Source organism: Jaculus jaculus, chromosome 13 (assembly GCF_020740685.1).
Source record: "Jaculus jaculus isolate mJacJac1 chromosome 13, mJacJac1.mat.Y.cur, whole genome shotgun sequence".
Taxonomy (NCBI): domain Eukaryota; kingdom Metazoa; phylum Chordata; class Mammalia; order Rodentia; family Dipodidae; genus Jaculus; species Jaculus jaculus.
This window is the reverse complement of record NC_059114.1, coordinates 31,095,935-31,109,922: the sequence shown is the minus strand read 5'-3', so window position 1 is coordinate 31,109,922 and position 13,988 is coordinate 31,095,935. Positions and strand designations below refer to the sequence as shown.

Sequence of the window (13,988 nt, the reverse complement as noted above, 5' to 3'; positions counted from 1 at the left end):
CAACACCCCACTCTCATCAATTGACAAGTCATCACAAGAAAAAATAAACAGAGAGGCATAGAATAAGGTCATAGAAGAAATGGACCTAACAGATACGTACAGGACATTTCATCCAAATTCTGCAGAATATACATTCTTTTCAGAAGCACATGGAACATTCTCTAAAGAGACCATATATTAGGACACAAAGCAAATCTTAACAAATACAGGAAACTTGGAATCATTCGTTGCATTCTATTTGACCACAATGGAATCAAACTACAAATCAATAGCAAGAAAAGATATAGAGCACACACAAAATCATGTAAACTAAACAACACACTACTAAATGATTAATGGTTCGATGAAGAAATCAAGAAGGAAATCAAAAAATTTATAGAGTCAAACAATAATGAGAACACAACATACTAAAATCTCTGGGACACAATCAAGGCAGTCCTAAGAGGTAAATTTTTATCTTTAAGTGCCTATACTAAGAAATTAGAAAGGTCACAAGTAAACAATGTAATACTTCACCTTAAAGCCTTGGAAAAAGAAGAACAAAGAAAATCAAAAATCAGTAGACGGAAAGAAATAATAACGATTAGGGCAGAAATTAATGAAATAGAAACAAAAAAAAACAAAGAATCAATGAAACAAAGAGTTGGTTCTTTGAAAGGATAAACAAGATTGATAAACCTTTAGCAAATCTTCCCAAAAGAAAGAGAAAAGAGACACAAATTAATAAAATTAGAGAAGAAAAAGTTAACATCACAACAGATGTCAGAGAAACTCAAAAAATTATAGGGACATACTATAAAAGCATATACTCCACAAAGTATGATAATCTGAAGGAAATGGATGATTTCCTTGATTTATATGACCTACCTAAATCAAATCAAGATGAAATTAATCACATAAATAGACGTATAAAAAGCATGGATATCTGAACAGTTGTCAAAAATTAACCAACTAAAAAATGTCCAGGCCCAGATGGATTCACTGCTGAATTTTGCCAGACCTTCAGGGAAGAACTAACACCACTGCTTCTCAAGATTTTACATAAAATAGAAAAAGAAGGAATCCTACCAAACTCCTTTTATGATGCCCCTATCACCCTGATACCAAAAACCAGGCAAAGATAGAACAAAAAAGAAAATTACAGACCAATCTCTCTCATGAACATAGATGCAAAAATTCTCAACAAAATAAACAAAAGGGAGGTCCCTATTGTCTCTAATACATTACAAACTATTGCCAAGGCCCTTGGTTTCCCATGAGTAACAGATGGCAAGGCTCTGTGACTTCACATGTGTGGACAGCAAGGTCACTGAATAATTAAGCTGGGGCTGAGCTGAAAACCTTCTCCCTGTAGACCAACCAACTGAAAGCTGAAAAAAGCTGTACTGCATGCAGCCCTATGGGAGACAGAAGTCATAAGCAGTGAAAACAGTAGACACTGGAAGACTCATATTTGGCCAGACAGGCCAAATGACTAAATAGATGCAATAGTGGCATATCTGCTCTTGGGAAAACCAAGTACTCTCTAATTGGACTGGAGGCCCACTCTATCGGAGGTAATACATGCCTGGTACTGAACACCTAATCAAAACCCTATGGCAGGGGAGGTCATGTGCCTTTGGGGTATAAAGCCTGCTCTTCTCTGCCTAAATGCATATATTATTTTCACCAAACTACCCTGAAAACACTACACTTAATGTCCATATTCCTATATCAATGCTACTCTCACTTTTTGTTAGAGAAGCTTCTATTTTCAGATGGTGATGACCACTGGGATGAACCAAAGGGCAACATAGTACTGAGAAGAAGGGACAGAGGAGTGTCCAGCACTAAACCCTCTCTAGCACACCCTCTAATGCTCAAAGTCCATTGCAGAAGAGTTGGCAGAAAGAATGTAAGAGCCAAAGGAAGGGTACCACTCTTTACAATGCAACTCTCCAGACAGAAATGACCTCACAGTGTCTCTAGCAATATCTTCACAAGAATCTCATAATAGGAGAAAAAGACAATGACATTAAAATGAAAGTAAGACTAATGGAGAGAGCAGGGGTTATGATGGAGACTAGAATTGTGAAAAGGGAAATTTGGGAAAGGAAGGAAATATCATGGTTTATTGTCTGTAAGTATAAAAGTTGTCAATAAAAATTAAATTTAAAAATAATAATAAAGGCCACTGGTCCGGCCGGGCTCCTCCGCACACATACGTCGCCCAGGAGCGGCCTGCCTGCCCGATGCTTCCGCCCGGGTTGCGGCAGGCCGGGCTGGACGCTTAGTGCCCGGGCTCAGGCTCCCATGAAGCACCCGCGGGGGTGGCGGCGGCCTCCGCCCCGCGGAGACCGGGCGGCTTGAGGACGAGGCGGCGCCGCGGGGAGGAGGATGGGGGCTGACCAGTCAGTGGTGCTCAACGTGTACGACGTGGGCATGGTGATTCAGGACTCAGCATTCCAGAGGCCGAGACAGGAGAATCACCATGAGTTCAAGCCCAACCTAGGCTACATAGTGAATTCCAGGTCAGCCTGGCTCAAGTGAGACCCTGCCTCCCCTCCCCCCAAAAAAGTACTGGATGAATGAATACACCTCATCCATTGGAATTGGAGTTTTTCATTCAGGAATTGAAGTATATGGCAGAGAATTTGCTTATGGTGGCCATCCTTATCCTTTTTCTGGAATATTTGAAATTTCCCCAGGAAATGCTTCTGAACTAGGAGAAACATTTAAATTTAAAGAAGCTGTTGTTTTAGGGAGCACTGACTTTCTAGAAGATGATATTGAAAAAATTGTAGAAGAATTGGGGAAACAATATAAAGGCAATGCTTATCATTTGATGCATAAAAACTGCAATCACTTTTCGTCAGCATTATCAGAGATTCTTTGTGGGAAAGAGATTCCTCGCTGGATTAATCGACTGGCCTACTTCAGCTCCTGTGTCCCCTTTCTACAGAGCTACCTCCTGAAGGAGTGGCACCCCGCTGCCCCGGGGTCTAGCTTCTGCCAAGAACTCCAGGATGGACTGGAAGAGGCAGAGGATGCTGCCGCTTCCGCAGCCATGGCAAGCACTGCAGCAGGCTCCAGACCTGGGCGCCACACGAAACTCTAAGCATCTCCAAAGTCACACCTTCAGAACTGTTTTGCCAATTGAGTATCACTAGGGAAAAGCAAACAGTAAGCATCCTTTGGAGATTTTGTATGCAAAGATGGCTCTCCCCCAAATCCCAGCTCAGGATTATATTTGTAATCAAAAAAAGAAAAAGAAAATTACTTGGCGCAGGAGGGAGAACTTTGTAGGAAGCTGCCCTCTGTTTTGTTTTATTTTTACCCACTTGTAAATTTAGATTTATTTCTGTTTTATACATGCTCTGTTAAGTTAGGTTTACAGTATCTTGTATCGCTGTTTACAAATCTTGCATGGACTTCTGCCACCATGAAAGAAATCTTCATCTTCAAAAATTAGGCAGGTAATCTTTGTACACGTCCTGACGGTACCAGAGCTATGGCAAATCATAGGTGCATAAAAAGGTACTCACGCAGTTAGTTACCATCACCTGCTTAGCCATCTTTTCGATTTGTATTTGGTTTTGTTTTTGTTGATATTTGACACCAGATACAGGGAACCAAACTGGCCTGACGTGAAGGAGCACACACAGCGCAGAACATTGGGAGCCAGTTCCTCCGCACCCTCCCTCTCTGAGTAGCACAGCTCGCAGCGAGCCCGTGGCTTCATTACCCGTCCACCTCAGCAGGGTGGGGTTCTTGTATCTGTCTGGCTTTGATGCCTCCAATTGTATAAAAGATTTTTGTTGTTGTTGAGGATATTCTTGTAACTGACAAGTGGTTTTGCACATGCGTTGGGGGCGGGGCTTCATCTTTATTTTAATACGTAATTTCCTCCTGCACAGGAGTTTTGGGTGAGGCAGGAATATCTTAAGTGGTAGCCTTCTGACTTAACAGTACAAGTTGATATTGAACTACTTTTTAACTATTTGGGCTACCTTTTGTACTGGACCTTGAGTCTAAAGAAACACACCCCAAACAAGTAATTCTTTGATATTTCATACTTTTTATGTACCATTTCAGAAAGTTTGTTGGAATTTATTAGTTTATAATGAGAATAGTTTCACCTCATAATAGAAAGTCTATTCTCATTGACCTCTTTTTGGAAAATCATATTTTTGTGTGTCTTAAAATCCATCTCTTTAAGTTCTTTCAAATGTATGTCTCTTACTAACATACTCTAAGAATGAACATTACCACAGATAAATCCTCATTATCAAGGAAGCTATCTGCTAGCGTCTACCCCCAGATTGACCGTTGGATGTAAGAAACAAGTCATTACATATCACAATCAATGTTCTGCCTTAAGAATGAATGTCCTAGGTCATATTAAATATAGTATATAAATGATCCAAGGCAGTGACTTCAGATATATATATATATATATATAAAATTTTAAAGTCATTTACATTTATTTAAACTTTTAGATTGGGTTATTTACTATTTGTCTATGTAAAGATACATATCTTTCAGTAAACTACATTTTTAACTTTTCCATAAGTTGATTTTGATTGATTTTTATCAACATAAGCACAACCTGTTCATAGGGAAAACAAACCTTGGGTTATAAGCATTGGCCTAAGGTAAATGAAGCCACTTTATGCTGTTTTGACAGTTCTGTTTCCAGAGAGGAAAGCAGTCATAAATTTCTCTGCTCTGTGGGGTTTTGTTTTAAGAGAGTGGATAGATGGAATATGTGACGTTTATGGAGAGTTGACTTAGTCAGTCAACTAAGTCAACTAAGTCAGTCTAGAAAGTGAGGCTTAGGACAAAACATTAAGGCCCCAGCAGCAAGTTGTTCACAGAAGATTCCTAGCCCCAAACCTACCTTAGTAGAAAGTGCTTGTGGTAATACAGAGCAGCGTTTTCTATCAGCTGAAATACACATGTCGTGAGCCGGCTGGCCCCTTGAAGCCCAATGGCATGGCCCTTCGCCGTTTTGGGTAAACAGCCAGAAACATTCTACCTGTGATTATCCAAACTTCAGTCATTCAATACGTGAAAAGTTTGATTCTATTTATTTCTTTCTGAAACATTTGGAGTTATAAAATAGTCTAAAGGGTCTTAATAAAAATAAGTAGTGGTCTAAGGCCAGTTATCTAGTAGCAGATTCTGGACATGAGATTCCTTGTACTCTAATCATACTTGAGGCTGAGGAAAAGAGTTTCGAAAATCTCATTCAAGGGAGGTCCTTTTCTACAGTTCAGATTCAGAATGGCTTTTACTAACTAGCATTTGACCTGCTTTTCTTGCCCTTGAGGGCAAAGAATCTTGTTCTCAACTTGAACTCTTTTAAGAAAATTCCAGCTCAAAACTCCGTGATTAATGGAATCAGATACATATATATATAATTTTTTTTTTGAGTAACTGAAATGGACCACATTCTTCCCAGTGGGTTGATAGAGTTATACGGTGAGAGATGTCTGGTTTCCGCTGTTTCTTTAGATATCCTTGGGATATCCTTGGGGGCTGGGGAGGTTGATCCTCAACAGGGACATCAGCTTTGGAAAGTGTCTTGTGGCCTTGTAGAAGGCAGTGGTCTTAGAGCACCTCCACTTGATGCCTGAAGTGCAGCCAGCTATTGCTCTGGCCCACAGCAATAGATATGTTACCCATCACCAGCATTTGCACAGAGCAGGGAATTCCGGTTTTAGTCCATTGATAGCACCGTGTGTATGACGAGATTCGACACCACAGACAGCTGCAGGACTCTGTTTCCATGGCTTCTTCTATCACATAACGGGTAGAAACATGTTACTGCTTCAGGGTGTAATGTACGTCTTGTGGCTCTGTTCTGTAAGATTCCCTGAAGTTTCAATACATGCTGTTTTCTTTAAATGACTTAAGTTTAAAGCATTTGAGTTGTTTTCAGCAGTTGACCATCTTGTCGTCCTTCATCAGTGTGGTTTAAGGGCACAGCTCGATGGCTCCCCTTCTGTTGTCTGCTCAGTCCACACACGCACCTCTCCCCTGTCGACAGGTGGTACAGCTGTCAACGAATCTTCATGGACCTGAAGATCATTTCTTGTGAAGTTGAATGCAAGTGTACTGTCATTCATAGTGTTTACATAAAAATACCAGGAATCTTCACTTTTGCTACCTTGATATAGCATTCGGCTATCATGTTACAACATTGAAATACATCAATTTATTTAAAAAAATACTTTTATAAGAAATAATAATAATAAAAATAATAAAAACACATGCATACACAAAAAAGAAAGGAAAGGAAAGGAAAAGAGAAGAAAAGAAAAGAAAACCTGGTGGATTAAGGTCACCTAAACCACCTCTCCAAGGCTCAGAGAAACTGATGGAAAAGGGGGAAGAAAAAAATATAAAAGAGTAGGAAGATGGGGAAGAGGGCTGTGCAATGCTCTCTTCTCAAGACGGCACATCCATTACACTTACAAATTCACAGCAACTGGAATCTCCCACACAGGACTGAGACTGTACTGCACCACTGATGGGGTAAGTATGCATGCGGCCCAGACCTCGTCTAGATAATGACAGGTAACGGTGGCTGGTAGAGGGGAAGTCAGGCTCATCAGTGGTGTAGCCTCTGGTAAGTTGTTCAGGCTTCAGTAAATAATGTTCTATCTAAGATCAAACAATCCTAATTTAACTCAATGGATTTTTTAAAAAGGCATGAATAGAAAATCGGAGGTACTGGGGGAGAAGATGTTGCTTGTGTTAATGGAATAAGGGGGATATAAGAAAGAGTAATGGGGGGAAATAAGATCAAAATACATTATATACATTTATAAGATTGTCAAAATGGACAAAAAAATTAAAACATCTACTAGCTAGGAATTTGCAGCCCCTGCCCAGGGACCATCTGGCCAAAGGAAGCCTAGAGAATCACGTTTTCTCTTTGCTTTGCCCAAAAAGATGTTCTTTCTTTTTCTCTCTGCCTTGAAAGACACATACAAAGTATCTTGTGACCTCCACATGTTTTCTTATGGTCCATTTTAGATACACTTCCTTTGTTTTTATAAGAGATAAATGGTAAGTCCTCTCTTGTAGATAAGAGGCTTTAAACACACAATTACAAATATGTACACCAACTCTTCTATGCTCATAGCAAGTCTATTTTTTTACCTCCTTCCTGAGAGTTTAATTTTTTAAAAGTTAAAATGAGCAAGAATTACATTTCCCAAATGACTAATATTTACAGCTCCATAAGCTATCAACCCAGATAAAATAAATACTGAGGCAAAATTTAATACAAATAGATCTTTATACCTATTTTGTTGACTGTCAGTGATGTTAAAATTTGTATTTTGGAGAAGGAAAAAAATATAAGAATAGCAATAATGACCCACCATGTATTTCTTTATGCCAACTAACAGGAGCTCCACTGGTTACTCCATACTTAAGGAGATCGCTAGAGAAAGAGGTGAGGAGGTCTAGCAGAATGATGCCCTTGGGAACTCTGAGAGACTGTTAGCAAAGATCTTCCTCAGCGTGTACTTCAAACACATTTGCCACCATTTACAGCCCAGTGATGAAAGCCTACCTCCAAGGCAAGGAAGCTAAAGCCCAAATGAGAGAAGACCCAGCACAGCAGCTGTGGAGAAGAGACCCTCTTTTGGACCTTGTCACTCAAGAAAATTGAGAATCATTTCTATGCAAATTCTGTACAAATGTGATCATAGACAAATCTATATTTCATAGAAGTAAAACAGTTCAAAGCTGTGCATGATGGCTGCCACATTTGGGAGGCAGCGGCAGGGGGATTGACACAAGTTCAAACCTAGTATGGACTGGACCATTTCTCAAAAGAATAGTACAAAAGTTCATGTTATCATTTGTCTTTCTGATTTCCAGCACAGATTCATTACCAACTCAGGATATGTAAGCTTTTGTAAGACCGGGATCAAAGGAATTAGAATTTTCTTCCTTTAGAATACCCTTTTGGTTCCATGACTTTATTTTTGAAAAGTATATGGAAGAAATACATGTCAGGCACATTTTCTGTAACATGGGCCAAATTTTACTCAGAACCCACAGCCTTTCCTCATTTTGGAAGTCCTCCCACTTAAAGCATGGCTATACTTGGAAGAAATAACTGAGAATTAGAGCTGAGGACATTTCTTCCAATGATTACATTTTGTGCTGTCACAATGTACAGAACAACTTCTGACACGACTTCATATCCTCTTCTCATCCTTACAATGAAATAGGTGGAGAGTGCAGAAATTAATCGGTGCCTCCTATGACTCTCAGTGATGCTTCTGTCTGTTCCATGAAGTTGGTTTACCAAAGGAAGACTGATCTAAGACTCTCTGCTGATAGTGAGTGTACCATATTTGCTGGCGAGTGGTCTGTGCTACTTCCAGAGTCGCAGAGTCAAGACAGCCCTGGGTTACTCACAGGCACACTGAACCTATTAATGTGGCAACAATAAGAAAAGGTGTGAGTTTTGGTTACTCATCTCCTTGCTGTGACAAATTACCTGAAAAAAAAGCAACTTTATGAAGGAAGGGTTTATTGTGGATCATGGCTTGAGCTGATTCAGTCTGTCATAGCAGGGGAAATGTGGGAGCAGAGTATGAGGCAGACAGTCACAGTCAGGAAGCAGAGAACAGAATGGTGTAGCTCAACTCATTTTCTCACTTACGCCTTTTGTTTCAGTCTGAAGCCACAACCACTGGAATGATGACACTCACATTCAGGATGACTCTTTAATCCTCAGTTCAACCTAACAGACCAGTCCAGAGGTATGCCTGAAAATAGCCCTAGAGATTATTGATCCAACCAAGCTAGATTACTAGTGCTTAAGGGAGAGAATCTGTTGGTTTGCTTCCTGGCTTGTTTTGAGGCAGAGTCTAGAGTCTCCAAACAGACTGAAAATGAACAGATGGTATCCACCTATCTCAGCTACCTGGAGAAGAGAAGGACAGCTCCATAAAAGGAGCTTGAATCCCAGGGATTCTTTTCTTAGGGACATTTGATATGACTACACAATCATAAGGTTCTCTGAGGTAAAGAGTAACACAGGAGAAGACAGATGATAACAGTGTTCCCAGTGCACTCTGAGGAGAGGATAATTCAGGGTAAACAGTTGAGACCAGTGATCCCAGTTCACTCTGAGGAGAGGAGAATGCAGGGTGGACAGAGGACAGCACGGTTCCACTGCACTCTGAGGAGAGGAGAATGCAGGGTGGACAGATGACAGCAGTGATCCCAGTGCACGCAGAGGAGAGGAGAATGCAGGGTGGACAGATGACAGCAGTCTTCCCAGTGCACGCAGAGGTGAGGAGAATGCAGGGTGGACAGATGACAGCAGTGTTCCCTGTGCACGCAGAGGAGAGGAGAATGCAGGGTGGACAGATGTCAGCAGTGTTCCCTGTGCACACAGAGGAGAGGAGAATGCAGGGTGGACAGATGACAGCAGTGTTCCCTGTGCACGCAGAGGTGAGGAGAATGCAGGGTGGACAGATGACAGCTTGTTCCCAGTGCACTCTGAAGAGAGGAGAATGCACGGTTGACACATGACAGTAGAGTTCCCAGTGCACTCTGAATTGAGGAAGACGCAGGGTCGACAGTTGAGAGTAGTGCTCCAGTGCTCTCTGTAATTAAGAGAATGCAGGTGTGGACAGGTGGCAGTCTTGTTCCCAGTGCACTCTGACATGTGGTGAACACGGGAGTGGGCCGTCTTCCCAGTGCACTCTGTGGTCAGATGAACACACATGTGGGCTATTAACAATATTGTTACCATGCCCTCTCAGTTGAAGTGAACTCAAGAGTGGACTGTTGACTCTAATGTTTCCAGTTCCTTCTCTGTTACTAGCAGATCCAAGTAAAGTCTAGTCTTGCCACCCTTTAATTGTGTAAGTTACTGTGGCCCAGTTGCTTAAGCATCCATCCTTCAGCGTTCTCATCTCTAACATGGGCATGCACCAGCTTCACTGGCTGCTCTCTTGACTAGATTAAGAACTAAAAATAGAGTTTTCTTAACTTTCTGTGTGGGTTCTATGTGTATTTCCCTTATAGGTATTGTCTGTTTCTGATGCCCTGGACTCCTACAAGGTCTTAAAACTGCTGCTTCATGAACTGGTAAAAATGGTGTAGTACTTAGTAGCAGATGCTACATGGTAGGCACTATTCTAAATCCACGACAGATGGGAACCCACTAAATCACCAAAATAACCCTGTATGTGAGATGCCTTAAGTAATCTTAAACACAGGAGGTTACAGGACTTACTAAAATTTGTAAATCTATTAAAGTGCTGAGCAGAGATTTGAACCCAAGGCAAATCCAGATCCATGTGCTGTGACTGCCTTTCTGTGACCACTAATGTGTAGTAAGCATCTCTGTTACTTTGAGCTTACATTCAGCCTGACCATTATTTCTGACCCTCATGCCAGACACTCAAATAGAATGGCCATGAAACTTTAGAAAGTGAAACTTTTTTTTTCTTTTTCCAAAGAATGCCCTGCTCCTAGGGGAGCAGACAGTCCCCTCTTTGCTCTGAAATTGCTAGTTCTAAGGAGATTGGAATAGCCAAGGACTGTCTTTACATCTTGTGGTGTAAAGGTAATTGAGATAAACACCAACAACACGGTGACTGACAAACTAAACAAGTGAGTAGTAGAGGAGAGAGAGAGAGATCAGGTCCTGTTCCACCCCTCCAGATCAGTCACACCTGGACTGGCAGCTGCACTGCATGGGCTACTTAAAGAATCCCTTTTGCATACCTAAGTATTTGATAGGTATCCTGATATTTGTCCCTTTAAGAATCATGACTAAAATGGAGAGTAAACATTAACAATAACATTCCTCAAATTTAAACATATCCAAAATTACATGAATGCACAGTCATTTCACTAAAACATTTGAAGACTTGATCATAATTGGAAATGCTTATGTAGAAACTCCTCTACTAGAGCTAAAATATCCAACATAACTGTGAAGAAACCTGGTAAGCAGACAATTTGAGCATTCTACCTCAAAAGGACTATTTCCCAGAACAGACTTGTCTGAATTATTCAAGGAATATTGCCAAAAAGCTCAAAATCTAGTGTGTTTTTTTAATACATCTCCTACAACATAGCTTATAAGATCAAAGACTTTTCTGAGTAGAAAGATCACAGGCTATCACAGAAGGCATACAAATCACATAGCTATAGATACAATCAGGTATTTCAATTATGTCACACTAACCACTGGTAGATGCATCTCCAATCAGTACATGTCTGAATCTTGGGTTGTATATGACAGAGAAGAGAGCAACCTGGGAAGAGGCATTGGGTTTTATTTAGGGTCCACCTTTCCCCAAGCCTGTTTCAAATTGGATGCATTTTCCTCTCATTGCACATGTGCTTGATGTGGAGTCACACAAGCAGTCTCTTTTAAATGCTCAAATGTTAGATGGAGATAGTGTGACACTGACATTTGGTATGTTTGATATTTAATATGAATTATTCATATGCATATCAATATGTTAGTGTGGTTCAGAAATGTCTATACATACTAGATACACTACCTTTTATCATGTGACCAGAACATGTGTCACTACCTTACATGTGTGAGCATACACAATAAGTGTGTCACATTTATGCATGTGAAGAATGTGCACCACTACTGTGGTATTCACAGGCATTTGCACAGCCTCTTCAAAACATTTACTTTGCAAATATTGTTCACTCCATCACCTTGTCAATGTCAGTGCAGGCTTGGCATCCACGTGAGGAGTCAGCTTCAGTCCACACAGTGCTATATCCAGTTCCCAAACACATCGCCCTACTTACCACTGCACCTGGCCCTCTGTTCCAACCCAGGCTCTCCTCTTTCTACTTAGTCAGTATTTGACAAATATTTGAAATAATAAAATGGAGTTCCAGATGCAGAACGAAGAACCATTTTTTTTTCAAAAATATACCCTCCCTTTTTGTAGTATCTTTTTCACTCCTGCTGACTTGAACTATGTCAGAAATAGAATCGATGTCTAATTAAGATAGAGCTTTCTAAGGGGAATATGGGTGGAGAGAAACAAAGGGGAAATTGCTCAGAAAAGTCAGTCATTTTGTTCATAAATGGAAGTTCTCCATTAATTTCTGATTCTCATGCATGCAGAACGTTGTAACATGCTGACTTATTCTAAGTCTCCATGTTCAACAACTTGTTCAATGAAAAAAGCCTCAAAATTAAAATAAACTAAAGACTATACAAAAGTGTGTGACTGGCATGGTGGAAAGACAAACAGATAACCTAAATACACACACACACACACACACACACACACACACACACACGCACACACATATAGTCCTGTGCCTTGCCATAATATTTTATACCTCCTCCCACCAACTCCCATCCTAATCATAACCACACACATGCAAAGATGAATACACATTTGGAAATGAATTACAAGGAGGAGAATTTGAGCAGAAAATAGGACTTATTGGAAATACAATAAGGGGTGAGTATTACTTTGTAGCAGGTGTTTCCCTTATCTATTTTAATAGTAGCAAGACTATTATATGACAGGCATATGATATTAGTGTTATTGATAATGTAAATATTACCATTCATAATACAATTTGGGGCTAATCATTTTGATATATATTTTTTCTTACTAAGTCTTAATGGAGAACTGATGAACTAGAAATATTATTTATAATTGAGAAAAATGAAGTTTAGAGTTTAAATCATGTTTCCAATTCTCTGAACTAGTAAGTGGCAAGATAAAAAGCTTATACTTCTAACCAACATCACCCTTGTGCTGAATACAATACTAAGTACTTACAGACATTCTAGTACACAATGAATGTTAGCTGGAAAAAAAAATGTTTTCTAAGCCATAACTGGGCTCCCCACCACAGTGAAATATTGGTCAGGGACACAGGAAGTCCCCCAAATAATACAGGCCATTTCCAAAACACTTGGTTACCTACAAAAGCTGAAGGTAAGTTCCTATTGCTGAAGACACCACAGCCTACAGCCACAGGACATCACATGACCATGCCGGAACTGAGAGAGAATCCAATTCCCTCCCAGATAGCTCTCATAGTGATGGAAAGTGCTATGAAAACAGCTTGAGAATAATTGCCAACATATTGAGTCAGTAGGAGATCCTGCCAGTGAAAAACGTCAACCAGCCAAGCAAGAAGTACACACTTGTGCAATAGTGGCACACAGCCTATGTAGGTAACCAACTACTCATGGATTAGACATGAGACCCACTCAGTGGAGGAGAACTCCTGTATGGCTCTAGGGACAAAGCCAGATTCCCTAGAACAGGAAACCAGTGGGCTCCAGACGGAACCTCCACTATTCTTTAACTAAGACGAGTGAATGTACATGTCAGTTTTTCTTTCTAATAACTAGGCTTATCCCCTTTTATTCAATCGGTTCTCACTTTTGGTTAGAGAATCTGTTCTGTCTTACAGATGGAGGAGAATGCTGGGGAGAACAAGGACACATCAATACATCAAAAAGAGAGAGGCTACAGTCTACCATGAGATGGGTCACCTCCACCTTATCTGCTCTGGCCCAGAAGTCATTACAGAGGAAGCAGTGACACAAATACTGCCTTCATGGCTAGCCTGAAAACCAGTTCCAGGGAAACAGGGACAGACACTGTGGTCACTCAAATTTCAAAACAGAGATCCAGGGTCTACAGAGAAAGCAACATAAATCATATCCCTATCTTGCTCACCAAAGCTCAGGAAACATTGCAATAGTCTCAGGGTAGTAGGGAATAGCCTGTGTTTTCTTATCCCTGCAGAGACTGAATGTGGCCTCTTGGTCCCCACACTGAATAACAAAGAAGGCCTTCAGCAAAGTTCAGACATGGGAGACAGTGTCTAAATGTGCAACCATTTTAGCTTTAAAAAGAAATAAATAATTAAAAACTAAAATAAATAATTTAATTTTTTTTAATGTTTTCTTGGAACCAACATTGGGCCAAGCCAAACCCAAGATTCATGAG

The 13,988-nt window shown here is 40.4% G+C and overlaps 1 protein-coding gene across 2 annotated transcripts; it reads left to right on the top strand.

The window, feature by feature from the left end:
* Positions 1 to 2,376: 2,376 nt before the first annotated feature.
* Positions 2,377 to 3,250, top strand: LOC123454229 (deubiquitinase DESI2-like). Of its 2 annotated transcripts, XM_045133006.1 has the most exons (3): positions 2,377 to 2,424; positions 2,558 to 2,642; positions 2,730 to 3,250. In XM_045133006.1, exons 1-3 carry the CDS (start codon positions 2,377 to 2,379, stop codon positions 3,095 to 3,097), a joined length of 501 nt encoding a protein of 166 aa, XP_044988941.1. In that variant the 3' UTR covers positions 3,098 to 3,250. The 2 variants fall into 2 exon arrangements, with proteins under 2 accessions (XP_044988941.1, XP_044988939.1); XM_045133004.1 differs by having other exon boundaries at positions 2,558 to 3,250.
* Positions 3,251 to 13,988: the final 10,738 nt, after the last annotated feature.

Excerpts from the sequence above, each read along its gene's own strand:
- LOC123454229 (XM_045133004.1), top strand. The coding sequence starts at position 2,377 with ATGGGGGCTGACCAGTCAGTGGTGCTCAACGTGTACGACGTGGGCATG. Across the intron at positions 2,425-2,557 it reads ACGTGTACGACGTGGGCATG|TACTGGATGAATGAATACAC; the intron begins GTGATTCAGGAC and ends CCCCCAAAAAAG.